The 11,906-nt window shown below is 33.6% G+C and overlaps 1 protein-coding gene across 1 annotated transcript; it reads left to right on the top strand.

Annotated features, from left to right (window-relative positions):
- The first annotated feature begins 7,557 nt into the window (after positions 1 to 7,557).
- Positions 7,558 to 9,844, top strand: LOC136220060 (universal stress protein PHOS32). The gene is made up of 4 exons (XM_066007736.1): positions 7,558 to 7,898; positions 7,993 to 8,102; positions 8,208 to 8,326; positions 9,599 to 9,844. The coding sequence occupies exons 1-4, from the start codon at positions 7,727 to 7,729 to the stop codon at positions 9,684 to 9,686; spliced, it is 489 nt and encodes a 162-aa protein (XP_065863808.1). The 5' UTR covers positions 7,558 to 7,726; the 3' UTR covers positions 9,687 to 9,844.
- Positions 9,845 to 11,906: the final 2,062 nt, after the last annotated feature.

The following is an 11,906-nucleotide window of genomic DNA, read 5'->3' as shown; positions in this document are numbered from 1 at the left end:
AATCAAAACAGAAAACTATCAATTTCCGAAACATATATATTTAAAGTATATTTAAAACTAATTTTAACTAATTAAAATTAAGTGGGTTTCGGGCTGCTGCCGTTTGGCAGCAGCCCTCTGGCGGCTGAAAACGCCGCTGCCTTGCGGCAGCGGCGGCCTAGACGCCGCACGCGGCTGGTCGCGCCGCGAGGCGCGACCCGAGCCGCTGTCGTATTTTTTTTTAAAAATAATTTTAAATATACATATATCAGTTTTAAAACGGTTTTAAAACGATTTCAGAAAATAGGAAAAACTACTATAGATTTCCGTTTTATCTTTAGAATTAATAAAACTGATTTTATCAACCTAATTATAAAACTAATAGATTTTGTTATGATGATTATCAACCAAAATAATTAGGAACATACGCATAATATATTTTAATTAACAATTAATTAAAACTTATTTATCTTTAGAATTAATTAATCAAAAAAATTTGTTAATTAATCCTAACTATAAATATTCATTCAATCCTATTGAAAAACTTCTAAATTTTCATATATGAAATAACGGATTTAACGATGGATCTGATACCACTGTTGGAAATTAGGCTAAGGTATAGCAGCGGAAATATAAAAATTTTAACCTATTTCCATTAACCCTAGGATCCGTTAATCGTTATTTCATATAAAGAGGGATAAGAAGAATTACCTTTTGATGATCAATCTACCGTTGTTAATGAAGTGCCCACAACTCTTTTCCGAGTTCCCAAGCACAAAATAAAACACAGGAAGATTAAGTTAGAATCAACCGCTGAGTAGCAACCAAAATAGATTGCCTCTAATTAATCAACACAAGATCAAGGATAAAAGAAATAGATGAAATCAATTGATCGGAAGGAAGCCGTGGAAAATCTCGTCCTCAAACTGGGGGTCGAAATTCTCTCTTTTGCTCTTAGGGATGGATTTCGAAAATCACTTAGGGTTAGCCTTTAGTGTGTTGGCCGAAATTCCTATATAGGGGGGTATTTATAATCTCTTGTATCTAATCCCTAGTTAGATAGAATTGGGTTACTGAATAGGAATTCAATTCGGAATAGAATTCCTAATTATTATCTCATTATATATCTAATATATTAAGGATAATAATAATAACCTTATTGGATAATAATAGGAGTATTATAATCTAATTAAAACTCCTAACTTATTTATCTTTTAATTAATTTAATTCATAATCATAATCTAATTAGGATTGATTAAAATCAAATTAATCATTCATGTATTATACATGAATTTCGACCCCCCCCCCCCCTTTATGGTCCATGGGCCTTATTGGGCTCAATTGGGCTTCCATCAATTAATTAACATCTATCTCTCTTTTAGGTTCCAAGTCTTATGTGTGACCCATTAGGTTCCTATTACTTCTGGCCGTATGCAACTATTAAATTAATTTTCAAAGAATTATATTTAATCTTTGCATAACGGAATGATGTACAGAGTATGTGATTAGCAAGTCCGTAATCATTCCCCCAGAGCCATAAAAAGACAAGTTAATTCTGTCGTTAACCTTTCCGTATTAGTTACAGTATAATTCGATCCTTTATCAACTACATCCTTGAACTGAATCTTATGACTATGGATGATGTCAAGTCACATATAGCGAGACGTTCGTTTTACTTGTACAGGCCGAGTCAACTCAAATAGATAGGTTAAGTGAAATCTGTATTTCAAGTCTTAAGCTATCACCTTGCAAGGATTTAGAGTCGAGTCTTCCACAAGCGATCCTTGGATGTATCTCCCATTTATCGGGAGTGATAAATGCTCAATCCAATGTATAACTATCCTGAAATTACCTTCTGTGACACCCAACCTTTATTGTTCACACCTCAGAGTCATCTCTGTTAAGGATCGTGTTACAACAGGATCAAAGTCTCACATTCAGTAATTCAGAATGACCAATTAACATTCCTTTGAGTCTGAGGATTAGTTATACCTATTAATACCAATGAGATGAACAGGTGACAAGGATGAATCTACCCATCCTGTTATCTCAAATCGGATCCCCAATCCTAATGAACTCCCTTTCATTGGATCCACGTAACTGTCCAGATATCTATATATATGAAGCTTGTGAGATCAGCTTTCTGTCGGACAGAAGACATTGTTACATGCAAGTCTCAACAGTGATATGTCAATCCTAGGCATATCACTTGACTTGGGGTGGTTTTAAGTTTATTAGTTTATCATAAAGTTTAGTCTCACTTCATGCTTGTATGAACACTTTATGATCACTTTAAACAAACTTACGGATTTCCTTTTATTAGACTTTATTTAGTGCTTAAAAGGGATTGCCTTTATATAGTTATAAAACATATATCTCATTAAAACAAATGATATAAAGAACACTTCATTTACATTAAGTTTGTATCTTAGAACAATTGTCTATAGGACACTAAACCCCAACATGGTCCGTACAAGGTCACTAAAACAATCAACGTAAATGCCTACCACATTGCACTTTCCGAATTGGTTAGCAAAGATGTCACCCTCTTTCAATGTATGTGACTTAAGCCCATACAAGTCGGACGCCCCCCTTGAGTATACTACGAGAGAATTGGGGTCCAACTCCTCTCGAGAATGAGAGAATGATGAGGATATCAACTTGAGGAATTTGGGAAAAGCATAAAGCATAGCTCACATGCCGTGTGGAAACAGCAACACGTTGTCTGACTTCACCCACACATCATATGGGAATGCTAAAAATTTCATGCTTCTTTTTGCATAATTCGCACGACAATGTCACTCAGACCAAAGGCGTGTGAGTTATAAGTGTTCCAATCCCCAACTCAATCTGAAGAAATGCCACATGGTGAGTTCCCTACACCACTCGTCGTGTGGATTGCTCGAGTCATCCACGCGATGTGTCACTCAGGCTACACGCCATGTGACATAACTTCATGGCCAAGTTTTACAGTTCTACCACGTTCTTGCTAAGTGATATTTACTATTTTTAAGTCTTTCTAGCTTTTCAAGAACTTTTAGTATAGTTTTCCGGTCCAAGTATTAAATTTTTTGTCTTGATCCATGTGTTTTTCAAAATTACAAGACTTGTTCACCAACCATTACATGAGAGAGAAATTTTTTTTAGTTAATCAATGTAAATTCATTAATTTCACTTTATATTAATTGCATTTCGTAATTTGTGTGAAACAACCTAGAATGACTTATATTTTGGAATGGAGGGAGTATTATTTTATTTTCCCCCATTTTACTTCTATTATTTAGATAATATTAGTAATACTTAAAAGGGGTTATTAAGTCTTTTTATTACCCGGGGTTAGGAGGTATACAAATTTAATGTTTTGCAAGGAAATATAATTTTTATCAATCAAACATATATTTTTCTATTGGAGCCAAAATTTATATCTTTGAATTAGATTATTTTTTACTAGTTAAGCTAATGAAGAATATTTTTTTTATTGCTTTTACGATCAAAACCTTCATTACATCACTAATCTGTATCATGGTAATTATTAAGTTGAGCTACCAAAACCAAACTAGATTCTCTCCAGGATGTAAGTAATAAAAACTCAAAGTATTAGTTGGAGGATCAATGAAAATAGTTTCTGCACGTTGGTTTCGACTGATCAGGGTTGCATTTGGGTTTGTGCGATGGCAATAGCTGTAAGTTGGAAAAAAAACACTACTTCCTCTGTTCCATAATATTTGTCTTTCTAAAGAAATTTTTTTGTTTCATGATGTTTGACGTTTTGATACAATCAATGTACATTAATTGATGTTTTACCAAATATACCCCTATTTAAGTTGCTTTTTACTTTAGAAATATATAAAATTAATTATTGGATGCAATTATACAAGGATAACAAAGTCTTTTAGTTAACATTAATTGCATTTCTTAATTCTTGTACCTTACCCTTAAGGAGGTGTTTGTTAGAAGGGATATAGGAGGTTGGATAGGGATAAAAAAAAACATGAGATAAGTTATCCCGTGCTTGTTTGGGAGATAGAATAGTGAGACGGGTGAGGGATAAGCTTCTTATCCCTCAAATCCTATACCAAGGAGGGTGGTGGTATAAGGAGGTGGGATAAGTTCCTGCGATTTTAATAGGATTGAAAAATTCATCTTATCCCTCAAATTAATGTTATATAGTTTAAATAAGATCAAAATAGTAAAATGTATTATTTTATCCTCATCTCTATCCCACATACCAAACATTGAATAATAATTCTCGACTATCATATTTTTATCCTTATCCCTATCCCAATCTTTATCCCTAACCCTATCCCAATAAAATACCAAACGCCAAGATAAATATTATGGAAAATATACTAATAAATATATATAAGTTGAAATAAACATTCCGATTTTCTACTTTTACTTTTCTATTCCTATTATTATATACAAATTTCTACTTAGAATTTTCTATTCCTATTATTATATCCGATTTCTTTGTAAGACTTTTCGAATCCGAATTTCTATGTAAGACTTTCCTATTGAATTAAAGGTCAATATAATGCATGAAGTTGTGAGAATGGTAATTTTAGTTCAAATAAATTAATTTAAATATAATCAAATTTACAAATTTATAAATTAACCGAAAAAGATAAAGAGTTAAGGATTGTAATAACCGGATTTTAAAAATAATAATTAAAATTATATTTTTATTCATATTTAACCTTATAACATAATACAATATTAATAAAAGTTATACTAATGATAATAAATTTTTTTTAATATTTTTTTAATATTTTGATATATCAAATTAATAGATTTAATATGAAAAAAATTAAAAATTTATTAAAATTCATTAAATATAATTTTTTTAAAAAAATATACTTTTAAAACTAAATAATTATTTTTTATTAATATTTTTTTTTTTTTTTTTTAGAAAAGGAAAAGAAAAAACAAACAACAACAAACTACCCAGGGATTAGCCTAGGGAATCTAACCCCAATCCTATCTTCTAAAAGAAGAGGAGAGATGAAACTAGGGGAAACAGAAAGGGTAGTAACACCTAACGTCCCCTCATGGCCCGCCGCCGCCAAGCGATCTGCAACTCGATTCTGCTCTCTAAATATGTGACTGAACTCTAAGAACTCAAAGGAGTAGCAAAGCCTTTTAATAGCTTTGATGAGGTTGCGACTGTTAAGACCCATAGTATGATTCTCAGAAATCATTTTGATGGCTTCCATATTATCAGACTCCACAGAAAGCCTCTTAACACCCAACCTTTCAGCAAGATTGATACCAGAGAGAATAGCCCAGAGCTCCGCAGAGAAGGAAGAACCCAACCCTAAATTCTGGGTGAACCCAGAAAGCCAGGCGCCCCCTGCATCTCTAAGCACACCTCCAGCCGCAATCTTACCATTACTAAGGCAGGAACCATCAGTATTCAGCTTCACAACCCCCTCTCTTGGCCTGCTCCATCCAACGAGATGGACATCACAACACTGGGAGGATCTGGCAAGGGACTCTCCTTTGAAACTATCGATAATAGAGAGAAGTTTTTTCGAGAAGAATTCAGCTAAGTTTGTCATAAATACAGTTTTATCTCCAAAAATCTCCTCGTTTCTCCATTTCCAAACTTGGTGACAGATAATAGCAAAGAAAATGTCACCATGCTCCATGTATGGAAGTAACTTGCCACTAATACCATCAGAGAACCAGTCGACCTCAGAATGGGCCATGAAGGAAGAGAAAATATGGTGTGGGAGAATTTTCCTCCAAACCTCTTTACTATTAGAGCAATCTCTAAGAGCATGGCACAAAGTCTCAACATGGCGTCTGCATCTACTGCAAGCTCCAGAATCAGCCAAGTGCCTTCTATACCTATCCGAATTAGTAAGAAGCCTGTCCTTAACGCCCAGCCACAGGAAACTCCTAATACGGTAAGGAACTTTGAGGGCCCAAATGGACTTCCAAACATCCGAGGGAGGATCAGATCTATTAAGAGAGAAAGCTTCAAAGGCCGATTTGCAAGAATAAACTCCATTGTTAGTCAGCGCCCAGCAATGCCTATCCAAGTCTTCCTCTTGATTACTCACCTTCACTCCCCGAATTCTAAGGAGAGTCTCAAGGCTAAAGAAAGTATCAAACTTCGACCAGATCCAGTCCCCTTCCGAGTCCACCACATCGACAATCCTCCAGTTGCGGATATCCCTAGGCGGGGGGGAAGAACACACATCCATTAACGGTTTATCCCCAATCCAGTTATCAAACCAGAAACTAATGGACTTACCAATCCCCACCTCCAAGCCAACCCCCGAGCAGAACTCATCAAACACAGCGCTAAGCCATTTCCAGAGGAAAGAACAATTAACAACTCTCTCTTTCGGGCCCCCGAAGATTTTATCTTTCCGATACTTACCACAAAGGAGGCGAACCCAAAGAGAGGAGGGGCTTTGCCACATACGCTAAAGGAGTTTCATTAATAAAACTTTATTATTGTCCTTTGCTTTCCTAATTCCCAGACCCCCAGAATCTTTAGGTTGGCAAACCTCACTCCAAGGCACTAGATGGATCTTCCTGCCCTCCGCAGCTTCCCCACACAGGAACCTACGGTTAATCTTATCAAGATCATTAAGCACATGGTCCGGAAGCTTACAAGCCTACATGATGTGATTGGGAGCAGCACAATTAACACGTAAATATAATAAAATAATAAATTTTATAATTCAACTTAAATTATATAATTTATTAGATTTTTTAATTTTATTTTGTATGTATATAAAGTCTAAATTCTAATTAAAATTTATTAATATTGAGAAGATAATTCTTTCAAAATATTTATCTAAATATAAAACAAAATAAAAATAATTAATAATTAATATTAAATAATATTTTGATTATTCAATTATAACATAATTATATAATTTTTTGAAACTCATAATTATATATTTTTAAATGATTAATAGTAATTATAATTGAAATGATAGTATAACGGTGAGTATTAATGTTTACAATTTAAGAGTTCAAAATTCGAATCTCACATTCACTAAAATTTATATTTTTTAAAAAATAAATATGTCTGAAGTCTAATCGGATCAAACCGCTCAATCGGTTCATTTGTACGATCTGAACGGTAACTGATTTTCAAAAATTAAAAAAGCAAATCACCTTTAATTTGAAACTGTGACTAAGTCAAATGGGTTCAACCGATAATCCGGTTCGGTTCTTAAAATCATGAGTCAAATACAACAAATTTTAATATCTAAAGATTTATTAAATTTAAATTAATTTATTAAATATTATCAATTTCAAATCTCAATTAATCTTAGCTAAAGTGATTTGACAAATTCACTTTTTTTTAAAGGTATTATATTATATTCTTTTGCTATTTATTTACCAAGTTTCTGTCTCATTAAAAAACAACAAACATTCCATAAAAAAATAAAATTAAACATTTAACTAATTCTCCTGTTCCATGCGGGCCATGCACATTATTGAAGCTGAGAAATATTCCCATCCATCCCATTTCTGGTGCAATCCATTTCCCACTCTTCCATCTTCCTCCACTTCACCACGCTCCTCTGATCTCTCCATAAAATGCGATCCAACGGCTAACACGCGTCTAAACCACACACTGACATCACACAGTAGTCCCTTTGAATCTTCTGTCCTGAACCTGATCTGATCAGCCTCTCGAAGAGGAATTTTTCAGAATACTCCGTGATAAAGAAACCACTAACACAAAAACAGAGAGAAGAGAGAAAAAGGAAAGATAGACATGGAGAGAAGAGTCGGAGTGGCCGTGGATTTCTCGCCGTGCAGCAAGAAAGCTTTGAAATGGGCGGTGGATAACATCGTCCGTAACGGTGATCATCTGATAATCATTGATGTTCGCCCTGAAGGAAACTACGAGCAAGGAGAGATGCAGCTCTGGGAAGTCACCGGTTCACGTAATTTTTTTTTCTCTTAATCAACTATTTCTGTTTGTTTCCTCTGAAATTTTGTGTAATTGATACTTGTTATTGTTTTGTGTATGATTTGTAGCTTTAATTCCTCTACATGAGTTTTCTGATCCGTTAATTATGAAGAAGTATGGTGTGAAGCCTGATGCAGAAACCCTAGATATTTTAAACACCGCTGCTAATCAGAAAGAGGTGATTTTATGTGCAATGTTTGTGCAAATTTATGATTTCAATCGAGTTTCTTCATGTAATTTTGGGGGTTTTGTGGAGTAATGACTTCTTATGAGCTATGAACAGATTGTTGTTGTTACGAAGATTTTCTGGGGTGATCCACGCGAGAAAATTTGTGAAGCTATTGATAAGATTCCTTTGAGTTGCCTTGTTATCGGAAACAGAGGACTTGGCACAATTAAGAGGTAGAAGAAGAATTTTATTGATTTTCTTCTTTGAAAATGTTGATTACTGTGACTATTTTCTACTATTGTTTGCATATTATCAATCATTTATGAGTTGCTGTGTTCATGTTAATTGATCATCGACTTACATAGCCAAACATGCTCTGTTCTTACTATCGTACGAAAACTCTTAAAGTTTAAATATATGCTGTGCTGATAAGATTTCTGATGAAAATGATTTGGAAAATTTTGTACAAGCACAGGGATGCTATGCTTTCTGAGTTGCAGTGTTGATGTTAAGTTTATCATCGGCTTATAAAGCTGAACATGTTCGTTTTGTTTGAGAGTTTATAGAATGTAAATAACAGTTAGTAAATTTTTTAGGAGGAAGTTTTCATTTCTATAATTAACCCAATTTGGAGTAGAAGGTTAAATCCTATTAACCTCTTCTAACCTCCTCCCAAACAAGGGCTAGAAGAAGCATTAAACTTTAAATGTATGTTGCGATGATAAGATTTCTGATGAAAATTATTAAGGTGTGTCTAAAATCCTATTTAGTTTGGTTTTACTAATTAGAGTAGGAATTGGAAACTTTTTTTTTAAGTGAATCTACAAGGAAAAAGATTATACTTTTAGATCTATATAAGCAATGGTTGTTTATTTGTTTGTTTGTTTGCACCGAGAGTTTTGGACCTTGTGCTCTTAAGATATGCATATAGCAGTGGCGGAACTCGAACCAAAAAGTGGGGGTCAGTGGACAAAAATTTAGTAAGAAAACGCAGTTTTTTGGAATTAAGAGTCAGTGGCGGTAGAATCCGTCCCTAATTCCGTTCGTGAAGCTGAATTTGTCAAAATTCTGCAAATACCGATTTTTTTTATGATTACCGTTATTTTTCCCAAAATCGAGGGTCTCGGTGACCCCTATAGTTCCACCCCAACATATTTATGATTTTTTGGGTGTAATTGAGTCTCATGGGATTTGAGAGTTTGGAACTTGGCTAAACTAATGATAAGATTTCCTTATTGTTGTATTAACTTGATGATTACTAACGGATCATATGTTCCTCCTCATCTATGATGTAAGTAAAAATAGCCAAACCTTCATCAAAAAAGCCAAACCACTTCTTTACATGTCTAATTTCGTGATCCAATTCCTAACAAAAATGATTTGGGAAATTTTGTGCTAGAAATTTCTGAGCAAAGAGATGGATCCAAAAGGAACCTAAATGCTCTGCTTTGTTCTCTATAATGGTGCAATTGTTTCTCTTATGATTGTGTGAATTCTTCCTGCAGGGCTATAATGGGCAGTGTAAGTAACTATGTGGTGAATAATGGAACTTGCCCTGTTACAGTTGTGAAGCAGAATGATCATGAAACTTAGGTTCATTCCTGAAAGAAGAAGAGGTTCAATGTTGTTTCTTTAATTAATTATGGATTGAGCTAGTTTTTTTCTTTTGCTAAAAACTCTCATGTATAATTAATAACTGGGATAAAGTTCAATTTCACCTCTAATGTTATTGTGGAAGCTCAATTTTGACTCGTGGTACGAAATATCGCAATTTTGCCCCCATGCTAGAAATCATATTGCAATTTCACCCTTTTTTCACGGAATTTCATCGCTAATTTTTGTGGATACACACTTGGAAAAGGGTAAAATTTAACTAGATTTTCTAGCGAGAGGCTAAAATTGACCTAAAATTGGTGATTTTGTACAATAGGAGTAAAATTGATTTTACTTTTAAGGGCTAATTTTACCCTTTATCCCCTGATAATTACATTTGGTTGGTATATGTGTTTATGGAGTTTGCCTATGCTCAGCAGTTACTATGTGGTCCTTCCTCGGTTTGCAATATGATTATCATTGTTGTACTTTTTTTTTGTTGGTTTTTATCTCTGTGTTTTCGCTGCAAGTCTCAGAAAACAATTTTAAATACATGTGCGTATGTAAAAAAAATTTTTTGCTAAATCGAATTTTTTCGTATATATACATGTTATAATCTGAGTGGTCAAAAACAAATTTTTTAAATACCAATGTAAAACTTTTTAAGATTAAGCTAGATTACAGGCCCGTTTGTTTCAGTTGCTCCTGCTTCTGTTTGTTGTTGATGTTATGGATAGACAATAGATATTAAATGATTTTTATCTAAAAAGTAGTTGTTTCGAATTTTTAACAAATGCTTTTTGTATCTTTTTTAGATTTAAAAGGCAAAAAGAAGTTCCGATAAATAAAAACAAACAGGTACTACATCTAAGATTCTTAACATGTGAAAGAAAATTGTGTTCAATAAAAAAAATTTGCATTTAGAGTGGATCTAACTGGAAAAAAAAAGAAATTTGGAGTTAGGAAGGGTCTAATACTTCCCGGGTCATTTTGAGGTGCTAAATCAGTACGTTATTAATATTTTTTTTGGAGACAGTAGGGTGGGACCAATTTATCAAATGCTTAATAAAAAATTCTAGATCAAATACCTAATTTATCAAATACCTAGTCAAAGTTCTAAGTCAAATTATACCCATAGCTATTGAACTATACATTTTTTTAATATTGAGAACCACTCAACTTTAACTAACAGAGAAGTCATTACTACTCTTGATCATGATGGTTCTAGCAATAGGAGGGACCCGGTCTCCAGTATACGCCCATCCACAATATCTATAAGGTTTTTCTGATTGGATCTCCCACAATATCTCTAAGGTTTTCCTGACAAATTGGAGGCTCTTAAAAGTTTTTTATTACAAAAGTATATTGTATGCCAAGCATACCACATGTGAAAGGTGATGTGGTATGCCTAGCCTATTAAAAAATGACATGTGTTAACAAATTAACAGCTCATTATAAGCAATTATAAGACAAAAAGATAATTAACCGGTTTATTTCTTTTCCACGCCTTCTGCAGTTCTTCTTCCTTTTTTTCGTTGGATCTGTCTCAGAACTACCATATTTTCCCAACTCTCCTTTCTATCACTTTCAAAACACAACCATGGAATTTTAATTAAAACGTGAACCCATTAAAATAAAACTCATAATTTTAATTTTAATTAGCAACAATCTTCTCTTGGTCGGAGGAGGATCTTCTAATGGCAGAAGGTGGATTTCTTATGCAATTTTCAGATTTAAGACTTAAACCATAAAAATGAATCCATATAATTTCTTCTCAACAGCTCTAAGATTCATGTTCTTTTTCCGGATTCAAGTTCAACATCCAGAAATCTCAAAAGGACTTCTTAACTAGATTGGTAATTTAGGATCATTAGTTTCATTGATTTTGTTCACTCGCCTCCAATTTAGGAATTGCACATGTGCCTTCTTTAGTCTCCTCTTCGCCAAAACACTTTATTTTATTGGACTGTTGCCGTCGCCGATGAAAGAAAAAGACTCTATCAGACTGTCGATTAGGCCAAAAAATATCTTTTTAAGAGATCAGAAAATCAGTATTTCCTCATTTCTTCATGTGGTTTGGTGAATTTTAACGGTAACAATTTCTAAGAAAGGGACAACAGAAAAAGAAAAGGAAAGAAAGGGGAGAGAAGGAAAGGACGCTGATTAATATAGAGAAAAGAAAATATATATTTTTTAATTATTAAACTTAATTAAAATTTC

This window comes from Euphorbia lathyris, chromosome 2, assembly GCF_963576675.1.
Source record: "Euphorbia lathyris chromosome 2, ddEupLath1.1, whole genome shotgun sequence".
In the NCBI taxonomy this organism is placed as follows: Eukaryota; Viridiplantae; Streptophyta; class Magnoliopsida; order Malpighiales; family Euphorbiaceae; genus Euphorbia; species Euphorbia lathyris.
Note: the sequence above shows the minus strand (reverse complement) of the source record. Positions and strands in the feature narration are given on the sequence as shown.

What these genes read in the sequence shown, in the direction of transcription:
- LOC136220060 (XM_066007736.1), top strand. Translation starts at nt 7,727, where the DNA reads ATGGAGAGAAGAGTCGGAGTGGCCGTGGATTTCTCGCCGTGCAGCAAG. An exon ending in CTGGGAAGTCACCGGTTCAC is followed by an intron (nt 7,899 to 7,992) that starts GTAATTTTTTTT and finishes TATGATTTGTAG; the next exon opens with CTTTAATTCCTCTACATGAG. An exon ending in CCGCTGCTAATCAGAAAGAG is followed by an intron (nt 8,103 to 8,207) that starts GTGATTTTATGT and finishes AGCTATGAACAG; the next exon opens with ATTGTTGTTGTTACGAAGAT.